A 22,614-nucleotide genomic window follows, 5' to 3' on the forward strand; every position below is an offset into this window, starting at 1 on the left:
AAGTTTGAGCGGCGCGCGCTACCGTCCCGAGTGGCTGTTAAACCCCAACTGAATCCTTGCCAAGCGATGCTGCTGCAGCAGTCGAAAAGAAGCGGCGGCGACGGCGCAGCAGCAGCAGCAACAGCGGCAGCGACGCAGCAGAGCCACAAAGGCGGCCGTAGCTGAAGAAGCAGTAGCAGTAGAAGCAGGGTAACACGGCAGGCCAACGAGAGTTTCGAAAATGGAAACGAAACGAGTCTGCGCCACTGGGAGAGCGGAGAGAGCGTGTCGGAGGGGGTGGGGGTTGGCGGCAGTCCAATGGCCAATCCCGTGGAGAGACGCAAAGCTGTCAGCAGAAAAAAGAACCCACCACCATCCTATGGCATCCTAATGGGAGCGAGCGGGAGCGAGTGAGAGCAGCCCCCTAGGAACGGTGCGAATGGAACCAGCGCAACGACGTCCCCAATCGCAGGGGGCGTGTGTCTAGGATCTCGGTTTTGGGATCTCGGGTCTCCATTTCAGCTTGGCTTTATTCTCTATTCCCAGGCACCTTCGGTTCAGCTCTGTTGGGAAACCAAAGTGTCAACGCCTGCAAAGACAAAGCCAAAGGCAGCAAACACAGGGCACCGAAAAACAAAACACACAACCGAAACGGTAACTAAAACCCAAAACCAAAACCAAAATCTCGGGGGAGCCCAAAAGGCAAATGCCATTGTGTGCGGTGCTCAAACCTGATTGGCCAGTTGGGCGTGCGACTTCAAGAGAGAGCGGCGATTCTCTTTAGCTGTCGGCAAAGCAGTTCAAAAACCAAGCAGCGCCTAACTAAGCGGAACGGCGGAGAAATAGTGGAACTGCACATTTGGATGTCAAAAAATATTCAGTCGTGAAAATGGAGAAACTGCAGCCATAAGTACTCATTTTTTTTTAGGATAAAATTTCTGTTTAATTTTAATTGTATAATTATATTTATATTTTGTTGTTTAATTTTAAGTGTTTATGTTGAATCCTCTTGAGTCTTTTTAAATAAAAAATAAAATATTTACAACCAAGAAATTTTTAAATGAATATTTAATATATGAATATTGAATATTTAACATACATAATTTTATTTATAATGTTCAGGGATATGAATAGTTATATGCACGTGAAGGCAGTTGTAATCCTGTTGTTTGTTTCATAGTTCACTTTCTTCCCTTTATAACTTGCCCTTTGTTTTATAAATTTGCTGTGAGCACATACTTGATTAGTCATCATTTTCGGGTTTAACCCTTCTGACTTTCGCACATTATTTAGGGAGAAGAAGTTGTCAAACAGAGTGGAGTGCCTATAGGCATACCCTTCCTCTTTCTCATCCACCAGCAAGGGATTAGTTACCGGAACCGCCCACAAAATTTTCACGCCTCGTTAGGAGAACAAAAGGTGGAAAAGGTCAGGGGATGGCATAGGTTTTTGAGGTTCTGGGTTCGCATGAAAAACAATTTGCATTTTCCGCATTTGCGGTTTCTGCCTGTGACCGATTGAATGGACGAGGGAAAGAGAAAGAGCTTGTTTGACTTTTCCGTGAATTAATTTGGAGGGCGTGGTAATCTCATTAACTTCTGACAAGGCCCGAAAACTCCGTTAACCGCAAGACGGCAACTCTTTTTTCCCGAATTTTCCCCACTCCCTCACTTGTTGGTCTATTTTTGAGAAGTTCTGAAAACATTTCCCCAGAGCTGAGTCGCACCAAATTTTATGTGTAAATCAGAGGCGAAAAGAGCAGGCTGAAGATGTCCCCAGACATCGCTAATTAACCAAAATACCCAAAAGGAAATTCCACGCCCTTTGACAAATAAATTTTCTTTTTCCGCAAAGGTGAAGAAAATTCCCCGATCCAAAAGCTGTGGTCCGCGCGTTCGATTAACCCCTTTTATCACGCCCAATCCTCAGTGGAGTTTCCCGGCCGCGACAGCTGTCATGGAACACCATGACCCCTTAGCCCATGCCACCCCCTTGCGGTGGCGATGCCCCCGGAATTTGATTCAAATTGTTTACAATTGGATTTACATGGCGCCGGACTAGCACTAGCCAATTGCTAAATAATTTGTTGGTACATTCTCCGGATTTGGTTTTTACCCAACCCCTATGGCGACTTAGGGGATTACGGAGGGTTGGCAAAGTGTCAATCGGAAGGACACTTTTGTCAATTAGCCAGCGGCTTGACTTTTAAACGTAAGCGGATTTGTAGACTTACGATATTACATACGATATGTACCAAAAAACAGAAAATAAAAATAAATAACATTTTTTCAAAAGGTAGTGTTACTTTAAGTACCTTGTTCACTTATCCAAAAAAATGTATTTAAATAGTGTATGTTTACATTTAGCTCTTCAAATAAAAGTTTTATGTGCCCCCATGTTGGTAGTATGAAAAGAAACCTCTTCTATTTCCGATTTCCTTGAGGAAACCCCCATCCTTTTCCCGCGACATCACATCCTGCGCCATCTTTAAAGAAACCATGAATAATTCCAATATGCAAACTGACTCGCATGTAAATGTCCCATTTGTCACTCGTAAACAAAAAAATAAAGGAGGAAAACGAGAAGGATCTGAGCTCCGTCCATATGCAAGACATTCACAGGGTCATAAATAAGGGCGAGCGGAGGAAATTTGAGGCGCGAACATTTTAATTAGTTTCCAGCTCGCTCTCGAGTGCGTCCTTTGGTTCCTGGGGCCAGGACACTTATGCAAATTACCCGGGGCCCCGACTAATGATAGGGGCGAGAGCGGCTAACACACACCGTGAAAATAAATCATATTTAGTTACAGATGGATTGGAAATCATTGCTTGATTTCCACAAGTCATCATCGCCACATCATGGTCGTGAGTTCGGGGGAATTTCGGTCTATTCTCCACGGACTGCGACAGATGCCAGCGATTCATCCAAGTACGTATGACATTGTTGCATTGTCTGCCGTCCGAAGACCACCAAAGTTTTCAATTCCTAGGAATTTTCACCAGCCAGCCAACCAACCAAGCTAACCTACCCACCCAAGCCAACTGCACTTGCCGCATTTTTAAAGCAAGTGCTCAAGTGTTTGCCACTCCATTACGAGGGCAGCAAACTGGACTCGAGTGGCACGTGGCACGGGTAAAAAAGCCAAGTAAATTTAATTAAATTATCTCAAACACGTGTTTGACCAACTGCAACGATTTTGCCAAAACAATCGCAACCAGTTTAAATATTTACCCAATTCACGGCCTAAACGTTCTCATGAGGGTAACTCACTATAAAGCTATGTAGGAAAAAAGGTTTCGTTTACATAAGAACAACAAAGGGGTTGGAGTCCTCCAAAAACACAACAACCTTTCTTCAGATTTATTATTTCAACAAACAGAAGGTGAATCGAATCGTTTGGGCTAGGTGCACAATTTCTTCCCACAAACATTTTCGCACATCGCAACGGTGCGATGGGAAAAACCCGTTTATCAGTCGAATAAAAATCGCAAAAAATCATAAATATTTACAAGTCTCGCTTGGCGATCTCCGGCGTTCGATAAGCATTTTTGTGGCCGGTGAAAACAACGTGGCCATAAACATGAAATTATTTTTCAGTCTGGCCAAATATGTGGAATCCAAACGCATCAAATGCGAGATTGGAAAAGTGCGGCTGGTTCATTAACTTTGGCGCGACAAAAGATCGATTTGTGGCCAAAAATAGTTAGCCAAAATATACAAAAATAAGAGAAGTCAAAGGGAACCTAAATTGGTTAAACAAATCAATAAATTCAAAGATCTTTACATACCTGATTTGAAGTTGTATATATTATACAATGTTCAAGTAGTTTGCATTTAATCAAATTCCAAGTTGAAGTTTCCACAAAATGTGCTGTAAATACTTCGATGTTAACTTTTATGAGCTGCTTGTCGGCGGAGCGGAATTCATGCATCTCATTTGGGGTTTTAGTGCAGCTCCCCGAGGGGCAAACCCTGCCCTTTTTCCATTTCCCACTCCTCCGCCACCTGGAGAAGCGTGTCAGCATTGGGGATCCTCTGGAGAACCACAAAAACGCGAACCCCCTCCTGGCTCTCAAGTAGTAGAGAAATTGTGGAATGAGCTGCGACACATTTACTAGATTAATTAGCTCATTTACGGTCGACAATGTCCGTGTTAATTCCCCAAGAATTAAATGATAACATCATACGAAGTGGACGAAAAAGGTGTTCTACGTGTCAATGAAATGGCTTGGCAAATGCTCGATGACACTAATACGTTTGTTTGTAGGGGGTTTTCTTTGTTTTTTTTTTGTAGGGGTAGTAGTATCTGAAGTGCAGCCGATTTGCATAATTCCAAGGACCAGCAAAGGACGCACCCTTCGCTATCCCAACGCCCAGCTAGTTTGAACCACTCACACCTTCCCTGATCATCTCTTCTGCACCCCATCTTTATATGTTCCAATTCCCCCTTTTTCAAATACACAGACGGAAATTATTCCTTAGTTATAAGAAATTTGGACCAGAACAAGTGAAAATATATTGAAATACTAGAATAGTGTTTAGCAACTGAAGAACTTGTAAAGGGTTGCCTAGTTTCACCAAAAAATGTTGCATGGAACAAACGTGTAAATCATTTATTATATTATATTTCTCACAGTGCACTTGGGCACAAATATAATTTGACTTCATTATGCGAACAGTTGTTGCCTTTAGTTTTGGTAATTTATTTCAATTTTTTCAGTCCTCCGTATTTCGAGGCTGCCGTGGGCAGTAAGGGGTTAATGCTCCTGCAGCGCAACCCCTGTAATAAATAAATATCTAGGTCCTGCAAATGTTCATTTAACTAAAGTGTGTGTGTGTGTGTTTGTGTGGGGAAAATGGCTCAAATGTTTTGCTGCCGCTGCCATTGTTGCAATTGTAATTTGTTTTTATTGTCGCTTCTTGTTTGAAGAATGAGTATTCCGGGTGTGGCCAAAAAGATGATTCTCTTCAGTCACATCAAAAATGTTGCCAGGCGAAAGGAACTAGCCTATCACAACATGGATGCCAGCATTCCTAATTAATTTTTGTGGAATTTTCAAATCTCATCGGACCCAAAAAAGACTGTGGAAGGAAGAAGCTGGCAGCAGGACTAAGGAACTCCCGAGGGGGCGACCTTTTTGGCCATTTAGTCTCAGTGTCGGCCACAAACAAGCTGGCTAACAAACAAAAACAAACAAGAAACTGGTAGCAGAATAACGGTACTGGTCTTGGGCGTGTTTCGATACTGGACATCTGCACTTATGGTCAGACATTTTGGAAAACAAGGATATTGACATATTATCTACGTCTCATTCTAAAAGCTTTCTCCGTAAACTTAACAGCCAATCCTCTCGAAACTTCAGTTTTGTGGTCCTGCTCTAAAGGACATAACCATGCATATAAATTTGATTATTATTAAGTCGGGCACATTAGTGAGCATTTCTAATGAATGGAATCGAGTCGAGCAGATCCTTGTGCCCGAAAAAAGGGTCAGGCCACAGACACACCCAACCACCGTCACATGCGAGCTTGTTAAAGCCAATTTATAAATACTCGGGTTTATGGTTTTAAGTACTTAAATATTTAGCACACTTCTTGGCCTCAGACTGTATCTCTCCCTCTCCCTCTCTCTGAGGTTATATACACCTCTCTTTCTCCACGTGTGTGAGGCTTTTATTTAAAATTTATGCGTCCGCAGGGCGACACTCATTCGGTTCTGAGTGGGTGTGGGCGTGAGTGCACTCATTAAGCAAAGGATGTCCTTAAAGGTAAATGAGCAAATTTAATTTAAACCATATTTTGCAATATTTTGGTGAATGGATAGAAGGAAAGAAACCCCTGCTCACTAAGATTCATTTATAATAAATATTTTATGATATGTACCACAGTTTTGTGATATAACTATGGCATCTTCTATCTACCACTCATGATTAATAACCGAAACATCTTTTCCCCAATTAGGTAACACAAAATGAGCAAATTCAATCGAGCTAAGTGCTATATAGACTTATTTCCGCTTTTGAATCTCCCCCGATTCAAATTTTTGGAGAACATTATGCGCTGCCATCGAAGTGACCTGATTAATGAAGCCATTTCGATACCGATGTTCAGCTTAGCGATTTCAATTATCGGATATGTAAGGCGTGGTTGCATTTACAGCGGGGAGGGGGCGGTGGCTGGGTGCATGGGCGGTGCAGACGACCGCCGATTAGCACGTGCCACTCGTTCCAAGCAAAATCGCAGGAAGCTAACCAAAACGCAAGGACACGTGGCAGGAGCGCAGCTCCCAAAGATAAACATAATTATGCAATACGGAGGGGAATGGCAACGGAAAGTTGGCCAATCTGATAACACGCAACGAGATTTGTCATCATCAAACAAAGTGGGCGTGAAAATTGCGGATGAAAAGCACCCAGCCAGGGGTTCTGAGCGGCAGGAAGGAAGCGCCGATGTAAGGATGCAAAAAGGACACGACGCAATGCTTCCTGCCCGGATGCAATCATGTCCGAGGCGTGTGCGCGAAATATCCTTTGTTTGCGTTTCCCAGGACTCGGAAAAGCGGTACGGCGAAAAGCAGTCGGAAATAATTGCACAGCAGTCAGGATAATAAAGATACTCGTGGTCCAAGTACATTATCGGAATTGATACGCCTGCTATACTATCTGGCATATGCTAGTCGAAGTAGCTATATATCCTGAGGGGGCGGAGTAGGCTGGCTAATATTCCCGATTCAGGTCGCGTTTGTTCGCCACCAACCTCAATGCATTTCACTTTGTCGTTGACTATCCACTTACACTGCAACAAAATGTCTGTTTTATTGAACATTTCCATTTCTGTTCTTTTGAGGTTTACTTTTGTGACTGATTTTATAGAATGAATAGTTTGTTATAGGGGAGTGCATACATACTTAATCCTTAAGCCTAAGCAAACTAGGAAATTAGCAAATTACTTTCCAGTGTAACTTCAATTTGTCTGACCATCACGTAGTTCATCAGGCAGCTTCTTCCAGCCTTTTGTCCTTGTTCCGCATTAAAGTTTCATTTGGCCGAGGCCACTTGGCATGCGGCAGCATCGCTTTTGACCTGGCTGAAAGGATACTAATCATAGCACTGCCTCCATGAGCAACGTACTCGGCACATCCTCATCAGGCTGATTGCGAAAAATCACTGGAGAAATCAGACGAGGTTCGTGATTCCATACTGACATATTTGGTGAAGTGGATTTGGAGTGGTTTTCCCAACCCACACATTCAAGTGACAATCACAGTCAAATTTTTTCGACTCTTTTGTGTATTTTTAGGCGAAAAACAGAAAAACATTGAAAATCAATTTCGCTTGAGGGAGGTTAAAGCTAAAAAGCATATTGTCATTTGGTACCCCCACACCAAAATATCTGAAACATTAAACAGATTTGGCCTTCCGATTTGGTTATATTATTTCCTTCAGCTGTTTCAATAATTCATATTTTTCGCTGATCCCCAGAGATGCAGGAAAATCATTAACGTGGGCAAAAAAAATCAAATGGAACTTTATTTGCTCTTTAAATACTTGGATTTATATGTTTTAAGTTGAGTGTCGATAGCAGGGAAGTGGTAAAAATTTAAACAAAATAGTTGGCCGTAAATCAGACGGAGAGCGAAGCCAGTTTTGGCACTTTGGCCAGGATCTAATACCCATGTCCTGTCTGACGATGAAAAAGGGGGCGGTGCTCCGTGTCCCAAGTCGGCTGTCAAACATAATCACCTTGCCACCCCCCAACCCCCGCACAAGTTCTATTCTCAAAGGAAATTTATGTTTTTTATATGGACGGCGGAGCAGAGACAAAAGTCTGTGTGTGAATGAAATATATTATTTTGCTTTTTACCCGCCCTGCTCTTTCATTTTTTAACACATTTTGTAATTTCAACACGTTGCCACGTACCGCAAAAGTTTCTTCCACTCCAAAATGTCCACCAATTGCAGTGCCGCCTGTGTCCACCACTCGGACTCGGACTTGGATCTGGACTCGGATGATTAATGGTTCCGGGTTTCCGGACGGGCTCCGAGTTGGCTGGGCCAAATAATAAATCGTTCAAATCGGCTGGGGATTATTTTTCCAAGTAGGCGGTGGTCAGCATTTTGCTCTGTCACCATTTTTGCGGAAAAAAAATGGAATTTTTCCTCGTCTTTTTCGTATTCAATATTTGTACATATTTTTGCCAACGAACGTGTGCGAAATTCAAAAATACTTTTGCACAACAAATGGCAACAAATTTGTGGGTTTCAATTGGATTAATATAAATCCAAGGAATTGAATTTTTTGATGTGTTAAAAAAACGAAACTGGGGTGGTAGATTGGCTTAAGTAGTGCGTGAAAAATTGGTAATATTTTACTGAAATAAGTACATATGTCTATTTAATTGTAGTTGTTAGAAGTCCCCTACTTTGCTCACCAAAACGTAAAAAATGTGTAAATGCAGTATAATTTTTGTTGCACAAAATGTTATATAGTTTCATTATATTTCGATTCATCAAAGCCTTAGATTTATTTTAGGTAATTAAAAATAATAATAACTTCAAAAGTCCCAAATACCCACAAAACCGGTTAATTTAAAGGATTTCCTGGAATATACATATATGATAATGAAAAATTAAATAACAAAATTTGTTTTCATTTCGCCGAGCAATCCCATCAAAACCAGTTTAGTTTTGAACAGATGGAGCGGTAAAACCGAGCGAGACATAATATTATTGAAATTCATAAAATATTATAATTAGTGGACGCATGCCAGCCATTAAACAAATGAGCATATATAGTTTAGCATTATGATCGTCGAAGTATAATGTATGTTTCTCTGATACTCCGTGTGTTAGGTGTTGGCCACGTTGTAATCAGGTTATTGCCCCAAGCCAAAGAGAAGAAGTTCGAGAAGTTCTTTATTGCCAAGCACGAATCGGGTCAAAAGCAGAGCTCAAGGCGCAGACTGGGCACAAAAAAACAGCAATAGGGAAGAGCGAGGGCACTTGGCCAATTTACACGAGCTGGCCAAAACAGCTTGGCTCGTTATTCGTTCATAGGCGTTCGAATATATAATGCGAAATACAAATAAAGTGAAAACAAACAGAACAGAAATTCCCCGTTGGCGCTTTGCTGCTTCGTCATGTATTTATTCCCCATAATCATTAACTTTTCGGATGGATTTATTTGTGAGATAAACTCTGCTGCAGAGCGAGAAATTTAACTGAGAGCTGTGATGTTATTAAATCTTATGAATCATTGGGCCTAACTTTACGTTTATGAGCCACAGCCAGAAGAAACTTTAAAAGCCTGGCTCTTGTTTTTTTTTTATTTGTATTTGTTTATTGTTCAGTCTACCGGTGGAGTTATTTGCCCAACTCTTCTGCCTGTTTGACGGCTTCTGCTTGTTCTTCCAGCTTTAGATGATAATGATGTAGATGGTTCGCACTGCGTCAGCGTTCGAAATTTCCATATATAAGCGCTAGGGAGCCGCACCGCGAGCTTAGTCGTTTTGGAACTTTTCACGCGTTCGCTGCCTCAGTCTTTCGTTTCGTCTTTGTGAGTGCTGAACCGCAGATAGGCCCCCGCATACCCCTACCCACTGAATTACCCCTACTAAGTGCCTAAGTGTGTTCTTACAGATCCATACCGCTTCACAATGAAGTACGCTGTGATTGCCATCGCTTTGTTTGCGTTTACTACCGCTTCGGCCTCTTCCGGTGAGCAAAAAAAAGCAATTTGAGTGTAATTTGATGAGAGCTTGAGCCGGATTGTGCAATTACATCATCGCTAGTCGGAGCTGCTATCGTGTTTATTATTAATTGAATTAACAAGTGGTCGACGGGTGCGAGTATGCTAATAATACCCAAAAACCTATCGAGCCCATCCGGAAACTGAAACTGGTTTGTGAAATTCGCGTAGCTCATTAACTTTGCGACAATGTTTGCACAGCAAAACTTTCCGCACAACAAATTCGTTTTTTGTTACGATTTCTATAATATGGCTATTCAAACCGGCATTAGGTTTGATTATTCACGAGATCGCTGAGTGGACAAACTTTCACACTCAAAAAAGAAATTGCCATTGTTTAATGGTTGAGATTTATAAGCATACTTTTGGGATTATCATTATCATAAATGACTTGGAATAAATCTGCATAGTATATATGCTATGTATATGTTATGATTCAAAGGTTTTCATACTATTCAAAATAAATTCCAAATCAAAAGTTCATTATATATAATCGTGGTAAATAGGAGAGAGTGGTGAACAGAATCTAAGCTTTAAAGCTACCATATCGATCGATTTCAGATACTTATCGCTAAATTCATTGCTCTTTATTCATAAAGCTGGACAGTTCTTGCCCCGTGCCTTTTTCACCTTGGACTCGGAGGGCCACCAGTCGGATGTCCACCCCGTGAATGCCCATCTCCTGAGGCGTCTGCGTCGCCAGGTGTACAGTTCGTCTTCCTCGTCATCATCCTCCTCCTCCTCCAGTGGAAACGGCGGCAGCTACACCTTCGCCTCACACAGCGTTCAAAATCCCGATGGCTCCGGTCATGCTGGCTCCACTTACATCCAGCAGGCTGCTCCAGCGTGAGTTATTTTGAAAATGAGGACTTCCATTGATGATTACTAATGATCGTTTCAATTTCCAGTAGTGTGTCCTTTGACACCCGTTTCGGCGAGGACTCCGCAACTAATGGCAACAACTATTATTCCAACTACAACAATGGCTACAACACCGCAGGCCTCTACACCACTGGAGGCACCGGTAGCTACCAGCACAGCTCCGGAGTTGGAGCCATTCCCGCCACCCAAATCCAGCAGACCGTGGCCGTTATCGATGCCCAGGGCAACCAGAAGGTGACCAACATCCAGGGTGCCACCGATGCCGCCGGCGTTCTCAACATCAAGAAGACCGAATCCAATTAGTCATCCAAATAGTGTAAACTTTAATAAATTACAGTAAATTAACTGACGCGGTGACTTGTTAACAGGATAGTTTTTATGAACTAAGAAGTTAGAGCTCCCAATGAACTTACGCCTCTCCTTTTTTCGCTTGCCATTTGGTTTGGTCGATTAATTGCTTCCAAGTGGGCGCACTGCCACGCCCCTTGCAGATGTCGCAGCTTATTCATTGCGGTTTCCTCATCTGAAGTGCTCATTTTTTTGCACACTCTAGATGATTGCATCCCACAAACCATGTCCTAAAAGTTCCATCCTGTAACCTGCATCTGCATCCAACATCCTTCATCCTCTTTCACTTCAAGCTCTATCTCGCAGCAAAATGTGATGGATGTTTCGAGTGAACCAGAGGCATACGAGGGATTCGGTTAAAGGGGATCAATATGAATATTCACAAAAGATAAAACAAGTTACAAAACATTAGTAGCACTTCCGAAATGTTTACTTGACTTATAGGAAATGTACAATAGTGTTTTTGTTTAGTGTATTTTCATTCAATAATCTTATAATACATTAGAAATCCTCGTAAGTGTTTTATAACCCCTTTTATCCTGCGTACGCCACTGTCAGTTGGAAAGGGATGGCGACATGCGCCGAGTGCTTGCACCGATGAGCACATACAATTGCCGGTGGGCGTGTGGGGGTTAATCGGGCGTAAGGGGGCGTGGCAGGCAGTGTTGGTAAATGCTTTTAGTGTATTAGGGCAGCCAAGTGGAACTTTGCAGCCTCCAAGGCTGTTAGCGATAATTAAAAAACTAGTGCACTCTAAGACAACAAAAGCGATAGTGACAAAAACTACTAGTTCCACCACGAAGAATATGAAACGTGGAAAACACGTAGAAAAAGGCGGGTGGCGATGTTCCGAACAAGATGTGAATATGGGATTTGCTTGGGGAATTACCGAAATCTCAACAGGTGCACGCACTTTTGAACAAACAATCCATCTCTCTCACACATTCATGCAAATGCTGTAAAGTTTGTGGTAACTTCGGCGTGATGAAGTGAGCGAGACAGGGAATGCTGAAAAGTTTTTAATTATTATAATTAATTACTTTGATCTCTGACTGGCAACTCGCTCCTTCTCGCTGCTATTAATTTACTTGATTAAGATGAGGTTTTTCCCGGCTGCTTTGTTTAAAATGTATCTCACATAATTGGGAAAGTGTAATGAATTTTCGCTTTCAGCGAGACCTGTGCTGACTGTGATAGATTTTCATTAGAGTATGGTTGGCATGTGTGGTGCACGGATAAGGGTTAATTGGGGGAGGGCCACCAGAGGGTTAAGTAGGTCTTGGGTTGGGATAGATTATTCCAACTTAAGTACTGGAAACTTTCAGCTTTGCATAAATTATGATTTGCCTTAGCCTGATTTGGAGTTCCGTGTTGAAAATAATGTATGTCAGTGTATAGGTACCTAATTGCAATATTTATCATTTATAAAACTAAGAAGCATTTCTGAACTTACTAAATAACTAAAATTAGTCGATGGCTCACTCAATTTTTAATTGCACGGACTCAACCTTTGACTTAGCCAATGAAGCATGTGCAAACCATCTACCACTCTTCCAACTCAAAATCAGGTTTTAGATATGATGTTTTTCTTCATCCTCTTCTACCATTCATTTCATTCAAACTCAAAGCGCAATATTCTAAGAAATGACATACCTAATTTTAAACTTGAGACAATTCCAAGAGAATTATAAATAAACCTTTTTCTACTGTAGTAAGTTAGCTAAGGTAGTTAAGCCAAGTGAGCCCTTGTAAGTGCAACGCATCTAAAGTTAAAACATTTTCAAAAACCTAATTATTGGCCTAAATGTAATTGTTATTATTAATTAAGCTGGTTTTAAGCAGTGAATAATTAGTGACTTTCGCGGTCTTCAATGAAGGCTTAATTCTTGAGAGCTAGATATAGAGGGAAATGAAAAGAACATGTTTCAGTTGGCGTGCTCTGAATTTTCGATGAAACGGTACTGTCGCAAAAAGCAATTCTTCTGCTTGTTCTTGCACCATTCCAGTTGAAGAATCGGTCGCTGATTGATGGGGAGTCAAGCGGAGACAGCGGACAACTTGCAACAAATTAAGCTTCTTGTGTGGCCAAGCGTTGCGGTAGATCGACGCCACCTGGTCAGGTAGCCACCATCACCACCACTGGCATCACCCTGCCTCTGTTCCATCTACGCTAGCTACACTTTAAAAAGTACTAGCTTGCTAGATGGGATCATTTAATCATCCTTCTATTCTTTTGCTTTCGTTTCGAGGAAACTTCATTCAAGATCTGCGTTTGGTAGTTTGGTCTTTTAGGCGCTTCTACCATATCATTCTATATAATTTTTTTTGAGTGTATCTGAGCATAGCCCCTCCCTTCTCCGTTCCAATCGCATTGGCAACTTCCACGGAGTGACCACCGCCGGCGATGCCTAAATTCAGTTGGACACGAGCGCCAATGCAGCGATCAAGTGACATTTTATTGTCGGCAATCCTTGCTTTGCCTTGTGCTTTTTCGATGCTTCTGCTTGTGCTTGTGTGCTCGTGCTTTTTGCTTTTGCTGCATTTGCTATTTAGAGGCATGAAAGCAGCGACGGATAATTGACAACAGTTAATTCCATTCCATTGATCGCTGGAGCGTTGAAATGTCGCAAATTTAATTATTGAAGCCGCACGCTGCCAGTTCCACAGGAATCCTCAACTGACTGTGGGTGGGCAGAAATGCCAGTAACCATGGTGCATGGGCGTCATCTAAATGGATCCATATGAAGGTAGTATGGTACTAAACTATAAGATATTTTATGCCATGCCATAATGTATATTTTTTTATAGTATCTATTTACATATATCTATTAACTCTATTAACTATATATAATTTCAACTCAACAACAACTTTTACAGCAATGTAAGATATGTTTTAGTTCTGATTATTTATATTTTCCGTATTTGGGCCAGCTTTTTTGCGTCCATAAGGACCGGCAGTCTTAAGCACTCTTTGACATTCAAGCCAAGGCAAACAAAAAAGTTCAGAAGGGACAGTTCGGGAAGCAGAAGGATGTGCAGGTGAGTGCCGTCAAACGAAAGCCAAACAAAACGAACTGTTTCCTGACAAATTTCTGTCATTTCAACCGGAGCTGGAGTAAAAAGCTGGCAAAAAAATGGAAATGGATCTGCAAAAAAAAGGAGACCAACGATTTGTGCAGTCATCGGAAGCGGAAGCACCGCCAGGATTCCGTGCATCACCCTCGCCCATTCCTCGTTGACCAAGTGACGAGGACATTCTGTCCACGGACTGAGTGAAGGATAAAGGCTACAGCTGAGTGAAGGAGGAGGCAGAGTAAAGCGCTCTGTTGACTTAAATCGTTTAGGTAAAGTTAAACAACTTGTTCCGTTAATTGTTAAACAATGCCCAGCCGAAAGGAGGAAAATGAAAAACAGAGGGTCTGAGAGTTTTCCTCGTTCCCCGGGAGATTGACAGAATCGCTGGGAATAATTGATGGAAAAACTGAAAGCAAACAAATGATGAAAATCAGAGAGACAAGCGGAGACCACGTTCAATCGAATTTAAGATATGTACATTGAAATACTGAAAAACTCATGAACCATTTTATATATATTAACATATAAAGACGGTTATAATATAATAGGTTATAATATATATATATATATATATATGTATATAACCCATATACATATAACCCCTGAAATATAATTATCCTGTGCCAACCTTTTCGGGCCTCCAACTATAATTGATGTTGCTAATGAACCCTTTTTCATGCAATATGTGCACTTTTCCGCTGTTTCAGATATATGTTACTGCTTTTCCACATGCGGGGGGTAATTGGAAGGTAGTGTCCTTGCAAAAGGGTGAAATTTCCACCCAAAATAATGGCAACAGAAATGAAAACAACAACACAGCAGCAGGGATAAGAGCAATAGAATCTCCATATGCAGACATACATAGATTTCCGTTGCGATTCCCTGGGGGCATTTTCCATTCCATTCGCTTTTCTCGCAACTCTTTTTTCGTTTTCCACGCACTTTTCTGACCCTTTCCCCCATAATTTCCCTTCCTGCATAAATGACATTGCAACAACCAGCTTTAGCCAACATAAATCTACATTTTCATTCGTATTTAGACAGTTTTTCATGATATATTGTAACTTTAGTGGTACTCAAAATCGTTAACATAAATTTTCCTAAAAAACTGTTATAATTTTAAAAATTAAAAAATTTTTTTGGAATTTAATAACTTAATTCTTTTAGCGCTAAACGGAAATGACTGTAAAGAATTTAAGCTATCACAATCAAGAAGCAAAAAAACAGCTAACCAAAACCAATTCAGATGCCGTCGATAAAGCAGTTCAGTTCTCTTTGAATTCAGTCTTCTCTTACTCGCATCGAATTTCTCTTCGCGACAACAGTTGCTTCTTATTGGTGAAAGAAATTGGAGCAAAAAAAGGAAACCAACTGACCAAATTGACTTTGGAGTTTTCTCAAGGCAATTAAAAACAAAAAAATATATATTTATTTTAAATATTCATACAGCTGCGTCACATGGAAAAATCATGTAAATTTTCAGTCTCGGCAAAGATCCCAAACTAAGTTATGAGCACATTTTCACTTCAAATTTGTCTAAAAAAATGTTATTTATTGCCGGACCAAGTAAGCAAAAACCAAACAAAATTAAAATGCATTACAAACAATTTGTTTACCGTGAAATCTGGAGGGTTGTGGCTGCTCAACGAAAAAATTGTAAGCAATGCATATTAAATTTATTAGGTTTTTTTCGTGTTTTATGTATATCTACCTTTGAGTTATTTAATAGAAATGTTCCGGCAATTAAGCTTCCGACGAATTTTACACTTTTGTGCACAAAAACAAAGTGAAAAAAAATACAGGACAGCATTTTTATTGTTTGCATATTTAATAAAGCTAATCAAAAACACGTCGCGCCCTCGCCGGATTCGAAAAATAAACCCCGATCCCTAGCCTTCAACCCGCCCGATTTGCCAGATTTTTAGGGGAGTGAGGCGCTGCAGTGACAGCATCCTTCACATAATTTATTGGCCAGCACTCAAGGACACAAAGTCGGCAAAGACGAGCAAAAAAAAATATCAACAATCGGAATGCAAACAAACGGATATCGAACAAAACTGTGAAAAACCCAGCGGGAAACCGCCGACCGGCAGCCAAACTAATTTGTTGTCATTTTTATGCGACAAAAACGAAAACAATAAAGCAGTAAAAACAAATTGTTGGAAAGAGACGCGCCGAGAGGGGGTGAGCGGCAGGACGAAGGACGACGATCCTTGCAGCTGCCACTATACTGATGAATTATTGATTGCATTAATAGTTATTAAAGAACTGGGAACTATTTTTTTTTTTTTGCAAAGGAGGGAAAACTAGGAATTTTATTGATAAACAAAACTGTTTCAATGCCTTAAATAAGTTCTTTTAATATATTTAAAAGTTCATTTCATTGCAAATGCTTTCTAATACAACATTTTGAAACATTTAAAAATGTTTATACGTCAACTTGTTTAAATGTTTAGATGTTAACTTATTGAAAAGTTATATTTTTTAAATTGGCTATTGTTTCCACTTGGTGGACCTTAACTTTAGCTAAATACTTTAGGCGACAACCACTTGATGTCACTCTGGTATCAAAGTGCGTAATCCTGTGATTATGATCAGGAAACATCCTCCCTCGGAACCGCAGGAAATCGGGTGTAAGGAAGACCAAACAAACAGCGAATAAGGACTCGCCGCAGCGGAAGTCAACAAATGCTCTTAATTAACGATGCTGAACACCAGAAATTTCGAGTGTCAACTAACAATTTGTGGGTGAATGTGTCCTGCGTCCTGTGGCACTCGTTAGTCGAAAGGATTTTCGCGCATATGGACTGAAATTGATGATGTGAGCAAGTGGCACGTAATCAATTTACCACCGCTCGCCTCATTTCGAATGCGAATTTAAGATGCCATTGTCCCACTGCCGCGGGCACCCTGTATTTTTTCCTCTATCGCAGGACCTTCGAGGACCAAATCGAGGGTGGTTCTACGGTCGCTCCTCATTACGACGGACTTTGAGCTGGTGTAACAGTATATCTACAACATATGTGCCACCAGGATGCCAGGATGTCGAGAGTCCAATTGGTGAACACTGCGGCGGTTGCAAGCGTCATTGTGCGTGGCAAACGGATTAAAATCGAATTTCTGCGGCTGCAACATTAATATATCATGTTGCCGATTAAAAAATTTTCTAAAATTCAATTTGTGACACCAAATCTATATACTTTGTAGGTACATATTTTAGATTGCAATGGGATTAGGATAATATATACATTACAGTAAGAGATATATTATAGCAATAGCATTAAGTACTTTTCATGACCTTGTTCCTTAAATAAGTTGAATGTTTATCGTTTAATTTAAAGCTTAGAAAAGTAATTTATATGCCTGCCTTAGCCCACCAAAAATCCATTCCCATAAATAACATAACTCACTCAATATCTCCGTCGTTACAACCCAAAAGCCTCTTAGTTATTTGAATGCCAGTATCCAAATTTTGGAGTAACCCCCACACGAAACGGAAACCCATCCATCCACCCACCCACATGTGGGACATTCGTTTTATTTTGTTGATTTGCCGTGGGTCTGTGTCTTATTTACATCGACTTTGGGTCGCCTTTTATGTTCCTAATGTCGCATAAACAGTGCTTAATAATGCACTAACCTTGGCGCAACGCCACTAACCGTGTAAAACGTGGCTGAACCCATCCAAAAACGAAAAATAAAGTGAAAAAAAAAAACAAGAAACACACTCGTCGACAGGGATTAATATTTAATTCGTGTGCGTTTGGATCCCTGTTCGAGTATGTATTTTAGGGAAAATTTAATGGCCACGGCAGTGGCAAGGATATCAGCAGGATATTCGCGAGTAGGAGGGGGGCGAACCTTTTGTCTTGAATGAAATTTGACTTGACGACGACCTCGGGGATCAACGCCGTGTTTACCTGGGCACTCGACATTTTAAAGCATCTGAAATATTCCGTTTGACCTGCTGAGCAAATATGTGAAACATGTGGAAAGTTCCCCGAAATCTAAAGTGAAACAATGAGGCCCGCGTTCACTCATGCGAACTCCAAACGACTTGGCCAACTCTTAATCACTGTTTTCATTATGTGAGCTGACTTTTGCTGAATCGCACAATCGGAAACGATTACCACACAATCAGGGGGGTGGAGCGGCCTGAAAACACGGGGGGAGTGTGGCAGTGTGGGTGGTGAAGGCACCCCCAGAGTGCAATTAGCAGGCAAACTATAAAATTTCAGTGTTTGTCTTGCCAGATACTTTCGCTCGGCTAGAGATACAGATACGTTTGTGCGGTGGCAAAACAAAGGATGATGATGGTGATGGCCATGTTTGGCCCCCTCCTCCTTCTTGGCTCACATAACCCACATGGTTGGCAATTTCTCTGTACGCTTAATTGGCGTTCTGCGGCTTTTCCAGCTCCCCAACTCCACCTAAAGCATTTTCCCAGCACTTTAATAGGTGAAAACAAGGATTTCCCGGAATGATTTAATATTGCTAAGCATTTCAATTTTTCATTGACACATTTACAGCCAACATGTTTTTGTAACTTTTAGTATTTAGTTTCCTTTTTAAATTTAACGTATCTTATGATTTTAATATCTAAAAACCTGCCATTAGTTACAGCTCATAAAAATGAATGTTATCGAACGTTTTGAATTGAAAACCAAGATTATTGAATTGTTGAGGCATCCGTAAGACCATTCTCCTCGGGTAGCAGGAACTCCTCCACCACGGCATTGGTCATCCTGTTCAGCTTGTCGTGCAGCTCCTCCCACTGCTTTTCCTCCGGCAAACCGCAAATCTCCGCATTCAGTTTGATCTTAATATCGTTGGGTGCCGATCGTAGGGTGACCACATAGCCATTGGTGAAGGTAAACGTAATCAGTTGGGTATCTGGAGTGACCGGCATTCGAGCCTTTCCATCGCTGAAGGAAGTGTCCAGCCCGATGGTCAAATCCCGTATATGAACCACTTCGAATTCTTCCTCCAGAATGAACTTGGGATAGCCCTCCTCGTCCGTAAAATTGCGCAAATGATCGAAGATGCTAGTGATTGTCTCTGGACTATCTGCCATATAAACCGATGAGATCGACGAGTGGTAGCCATACGTATCGTAGATCTCCCTCAACTTCTCGATTAGCGTCACATTCCTAGTGCTACGCAGATAACAGGCCATGCTGGCCAACTGCATGGCAGCTCCAATGCCATCCTTATCCGGCAGGCTCATTCCGAACATGTAGCCAAAGCACTCCTCAAACGCGAATAGTACTGTTCTTCCAGACTTTTCCAGCTCCAAGGCGCGATGTGCCATCCAGGGAAAACTGGGCATGCCCTCCACAAAGATGAAACCCTCGACTCTCGCCATTGCCGCCAGGATGCGTGAGCTCACCAGTGTGGCTATCATTATGCAATTGGTCACTGCTGGCTTGGGTGTCCGGGTCTTGTAGTTCTCCAGTGACCACCAGCCGAGCAGAGCACCCAGTTCGTTGCCATTGAAAAGCTTCCAGCGGCCACGCGGATCCAGCTCTGCCACAGCCAAACGATCCACATCCGGATCATTGGCCAGAACCAAGGTGCAGTGTTCCGCATCCGCCTTCTTTATGGCCATCTTCAGCGCTTCCTTGCCCTCTAACGAAAGTTTAAAATCATGTACACTATACTTAATAATATATGAACAAATAGAAAGAAGTTACCTTCCGGATTTGGTTTAGCGAGGGTGGGAAACTCTGGATCGGCCTCTTTCTGTTCCACTACGGGAATCACCGGCTTGAGTCGCGCCTGGTAGAAGGCTTCCCTCATGAAGGGATAACCCACACCGTGAAGAGCTGTATAGATGAACCTCAACTGGCTGCACTCATTAGTCTCCAGGTAAATTGGGGGAATAAGCGACTTGAGAGCCTCGTAGAAGAGTGGGTATACCTGGCGATAGGGATCTTCCACCAAGGGATGGTCAAGTACCAGCGAGGTTTCCCAGGACGAAGGCTTTGGCTCCAGGTTATTCATCATATAGTCATGAATCCGCTGATCGTGCGGTGCCATCGCCTGAGCCCCATTCGACCAATAGACCTTGATGCCATTGTCCTCCTTGGTATTGTGGGAGGCAGTGACCACGATCCCCGCCAGGCATTGGAGCCTCACGACGGTGAAGGGTATAAAGGGCGTCGGGATCATTCGTGTGAAGAGGAACACCTTGAAGTCGTTGTTCAGGAACACGGTAGCGATGAGCTGGGCAAACCGCTTGCTATTGTACCTGCCATCGTAGCCAACGACCACGCCCTGTGTTTGCCTCTTCTGGATGCTTGGGTAGGCATCGACGAGGTAAGCGCAGATGCCCTGGGCCACTTCGATGATCACCACATCGTTCAAGGAGTCGAAGCCTGCGCGCATCACGCCCCTCAAGCCAGTGGTCAAATAGGTGATCCTATGGCACAGTCTCACCCGCAAGGCCTTCCAATCCTGATCCCTGACTGCCTCGGTCACCTGCTGGAGCGTCGCCTCGTTGCGATCCCACATCACCCAGTTCTTGATCTGCAGATCGAGGTCCTCTTCGCCGGACAGCTCGAGCGTCTTCAGAAGGTCCTGCGGCGAAATCACCGTTTTCCGCTTCACTGAGATAGACATATTCTGGCCAAGATTTGTGAGATGACGTGATTAACTAGAAATTTTGTTAGTAAACTTACACTTTGAATTTCAGGGTGAGTTTTAGCTCCCTGATCTTATAATCTGACTCGTTATTCAGGAAAATTACCAAACTGAAGAGCACAACGTTCATCTATTCCTTTATTTATCGCGATAGTAGAAAAGTTTACTTTGGATTGTTATATATATTGGCTAACTTTAAAAGGATAGAGTACTTTTAGGAAAAGCTTTCATCTTGCATTAGCTTACTGACTGCTATGCTAAATACCTATTGTGAAGGTCCTTTCCCCTTTCCTCACCCACCGACCAATTGAAAATTTATGGGCCCCACTCATTGCGATTTACGAGCCCCGTGAGGAAGACTCGAGCGGCTAAGGTCCATCAACCGCAAATTGATCCATTGGTCATTTGATTTGGCCAGGCTAGGCCAGTCCGGGATTTATGGCCTAGGAAAAAGATGAGTAAAAAGGAAAGTCCGGTTGTCCTGATGGGTCTGAGGCGAAGACTGTCCGCATCAAAATCTATGGAAAATATATTTTATGGAATGTCCCAGCCTCTATGCCATAAACATGATTTCAATTTGTCATCAATTATGCAAAGCGAGTCGAGGAATGTGGCCGCCCAAACTCCGGGAGTCCTTTTGTCCGCTGGTGTGAGTAATTTGCAGAACGGTAATTGGGTTACACAGGCGCATGCAACATTTATCAGCCACCGCCCCTGATTGTCTGATGTCCTGACCCCTGCTCCACGCCCCTTTCGCACCCCTTCCACGCCCCCGGCTGCTGCCGGTCATTTGCCCTCTGACACGTCAATTGCATTCTAAACATTCGGCGCAGAGCTCTCAGCTCCCCACAAAACCAAAGGCTCATCGGCATGCATCCGCCGCAGTGGCAGCATTAGTCCTTGCACACGGACACACTCGCACACACACACACACAGTTGCGCGTGGTGGTCACACACTCACTCGAAATGCATTTCGCGTCAAATTGTCAGAGTGTTAATTAAAAATGGACACTTGAATAGGCAGCAAGATAGGCATAGAGCACACAGAGCTGCACTTTCCTCGACCGGCGGTTGTGGCACTTGTCCTGCACTCTAACCTAACATCCTGGCACCATCCAAATAACCCTTTCCAATCAGGAGTCACCCTATGAAAAGTACGAGATAAATTGTTAAGCCTAAGGTCTATAGAAAAACTAAACTTTTGAAGCACTGAATTCAATAACCCATTTTTGTCATCCAAAATGGATTGTATAGATTTATATTAATTATATTTTAACAGTAATTTATTCAAATTTCTCAAAACTCAAGGCACAATAATTATTTATAAAAGTAGTTTCAGCATTCTAGAAGTGATAAAAACCTAGGAATATATAAACTGGCATATAATTTTAATTTATTGCTGCCGATAATCCTTTTTTAAAAACAAAGAAAAGTGTCATAAAGCAATTAAGGCGTCTTAAGTACAGCACAATATCTTGCCGTATCGAAAACCAATTTAGTACTTGATTTATGAACCTCTGGTGAGTGAACACTAATCGGTGTTTCCCCGGTCCTCCAGATGCCTCTATCTGGATTTGTTTTAAGTGCTCCATGCGAATGCCACATTTGCATAGAGACATCCTACAGGCAATTTACTTTTGAAAGAATCTCATCCTGCGGCAACGAATATTGAGTGTTTACGGCCCATGGCTCCCCAGATACATGGATTCACCATCTCATTCCAGAGTGCAGGATACCATATAATGCGTTTGCATAATTTTAATCGCTAGCTTCTGGGCTGCAGAATTGCTGTTGTGTGAATTTTTTATGGCACCCGCGAGTGTCCTGGGCGGCAGGATGAGTATGTGCGTGTGATCTCTTGATTTTCAAGTCGAATAACTAACGCTATCGAAGCTATTTAAATGCTAATCTAAAGTATTTTATGGCAGGCAAAAGAAAACG

The 22,614-nt window shown here is 42.1% G+C and overlaps 2 protein-coding genes across 3 annotated transcripts; one reads left to right on the forward strand and one right to left on the reverse strand.

Annotated features, from left to right (window-relative positions):
- Window positions 1–9,441: 9,441 nt before the first annotated feature.
- On the forward strand, window positions 9,442–10,957 carry LOC117137855 (interleukin enhancer-binding factor 3). Of its 2 annotated transcripts, none has more exons than XM_033299565.1 (4): window positions 9,442–9,534; window positions 9,618–9,695; window positions 10,326–10,572; window positions 10,635–10,957. In XM_033299565.1, exons 2-4 carry the CDS (start codon window positions 9,635–9,637, stop codon window positions 10,909–10,911), a joined length of 585 nt encoding a protein of 194 aa, XP_033155456.1. In that variant the 5' UTR covers window positions 9,442–9,534; window positions 9,618–9,634; the 3' UTR covers window positions 10,912–10,957. The 2 variants fall into 2 exon arrangements, with proteins under 2 accessions (XP_033155456.1, XP_033155457.1); XM_033299566.1 differs by having other exon boundaries at window positions 10,638–10,957.
- Window positions 10,958–18,520: 7,563 nt separating this feature from the next.
- On the reverse strand, window positions 18,521–20,719 carry LOC117138102 (glucose 1,6-bisphosphate synthase). Its single transcript, XM_033299959.1, has 3 exons — window positions 20,712–20,719; window positions 19,725–20,655; window positions 18,521–19,659 (listed from the first exon to the last, which is right to left on the reverse strand). The coding sequence occupies exons 2-3, from the start codon at window positions 20,650–20,652 to the stop codon at window positions 18,701–18,703; spliced, it is 1,887 nt and encodes a 628-aa protein (XP_033155850.1). The 5' UTR covers window positions 20,653–20,655; window positions 20,712–20,719; the 3' UTR covers window positions 18,521–18,700.
- Window positions 20,720–22,614: the final 1,895 nt, after the last annotated feature.

Source organism: Drosophila mauritiana, chromosome 2R (genome assembly GCF_004382145.1).
Source record: "Drosophila mauritiana strain mau12 chromosome 2R, ASM438214v1, whole genome shotgun sequence".
Taxonomy (NCBI): domain Eukaryota; kingdom Metazoa; phylum Arthropoda; class Insecta; order Diptera; family Drosophilidae; genus Drosophila; species Drosophila mauritiana.

Coding starts and splice junctions, on each gene's coding strand:
- LOC117137855 (XM_033299565.1), top strand. CDS start 9,635: ATGAAGTACGCTGTGATTGCCATCGCTTTGTTTGCGTTTACTACCGCT. Junction 9,696..10,325: donor TACCGCTTCGGCCTCTTCCG/GTGAGCAAAAAA, acceptor TTATTCATAAAG/CTGGACAGTTCTTGCCCCGT. Junction 10,573..10,634: donor ATCCAGCAGGCTGCTCCAGC/GTGAGTTATTTT, acceptor TTCAATTTCCAG/TAGTGTGTCCTTTGACACCC.
- LOC117138102 (XM_033299959.1), bottom strand. CDS start 20,652: ATGTCTATCTCAGTGAAGCGGAAAACGGTGATTTCGCCGCAGGACCTT. Junction 19,660..19,724: donor CGCTAAACCAAATCCGGAAG/GTAACTTCTTTC, acceptor AACTTTCGTTAG/AGGGCAAGGAAGCGCTGAAG.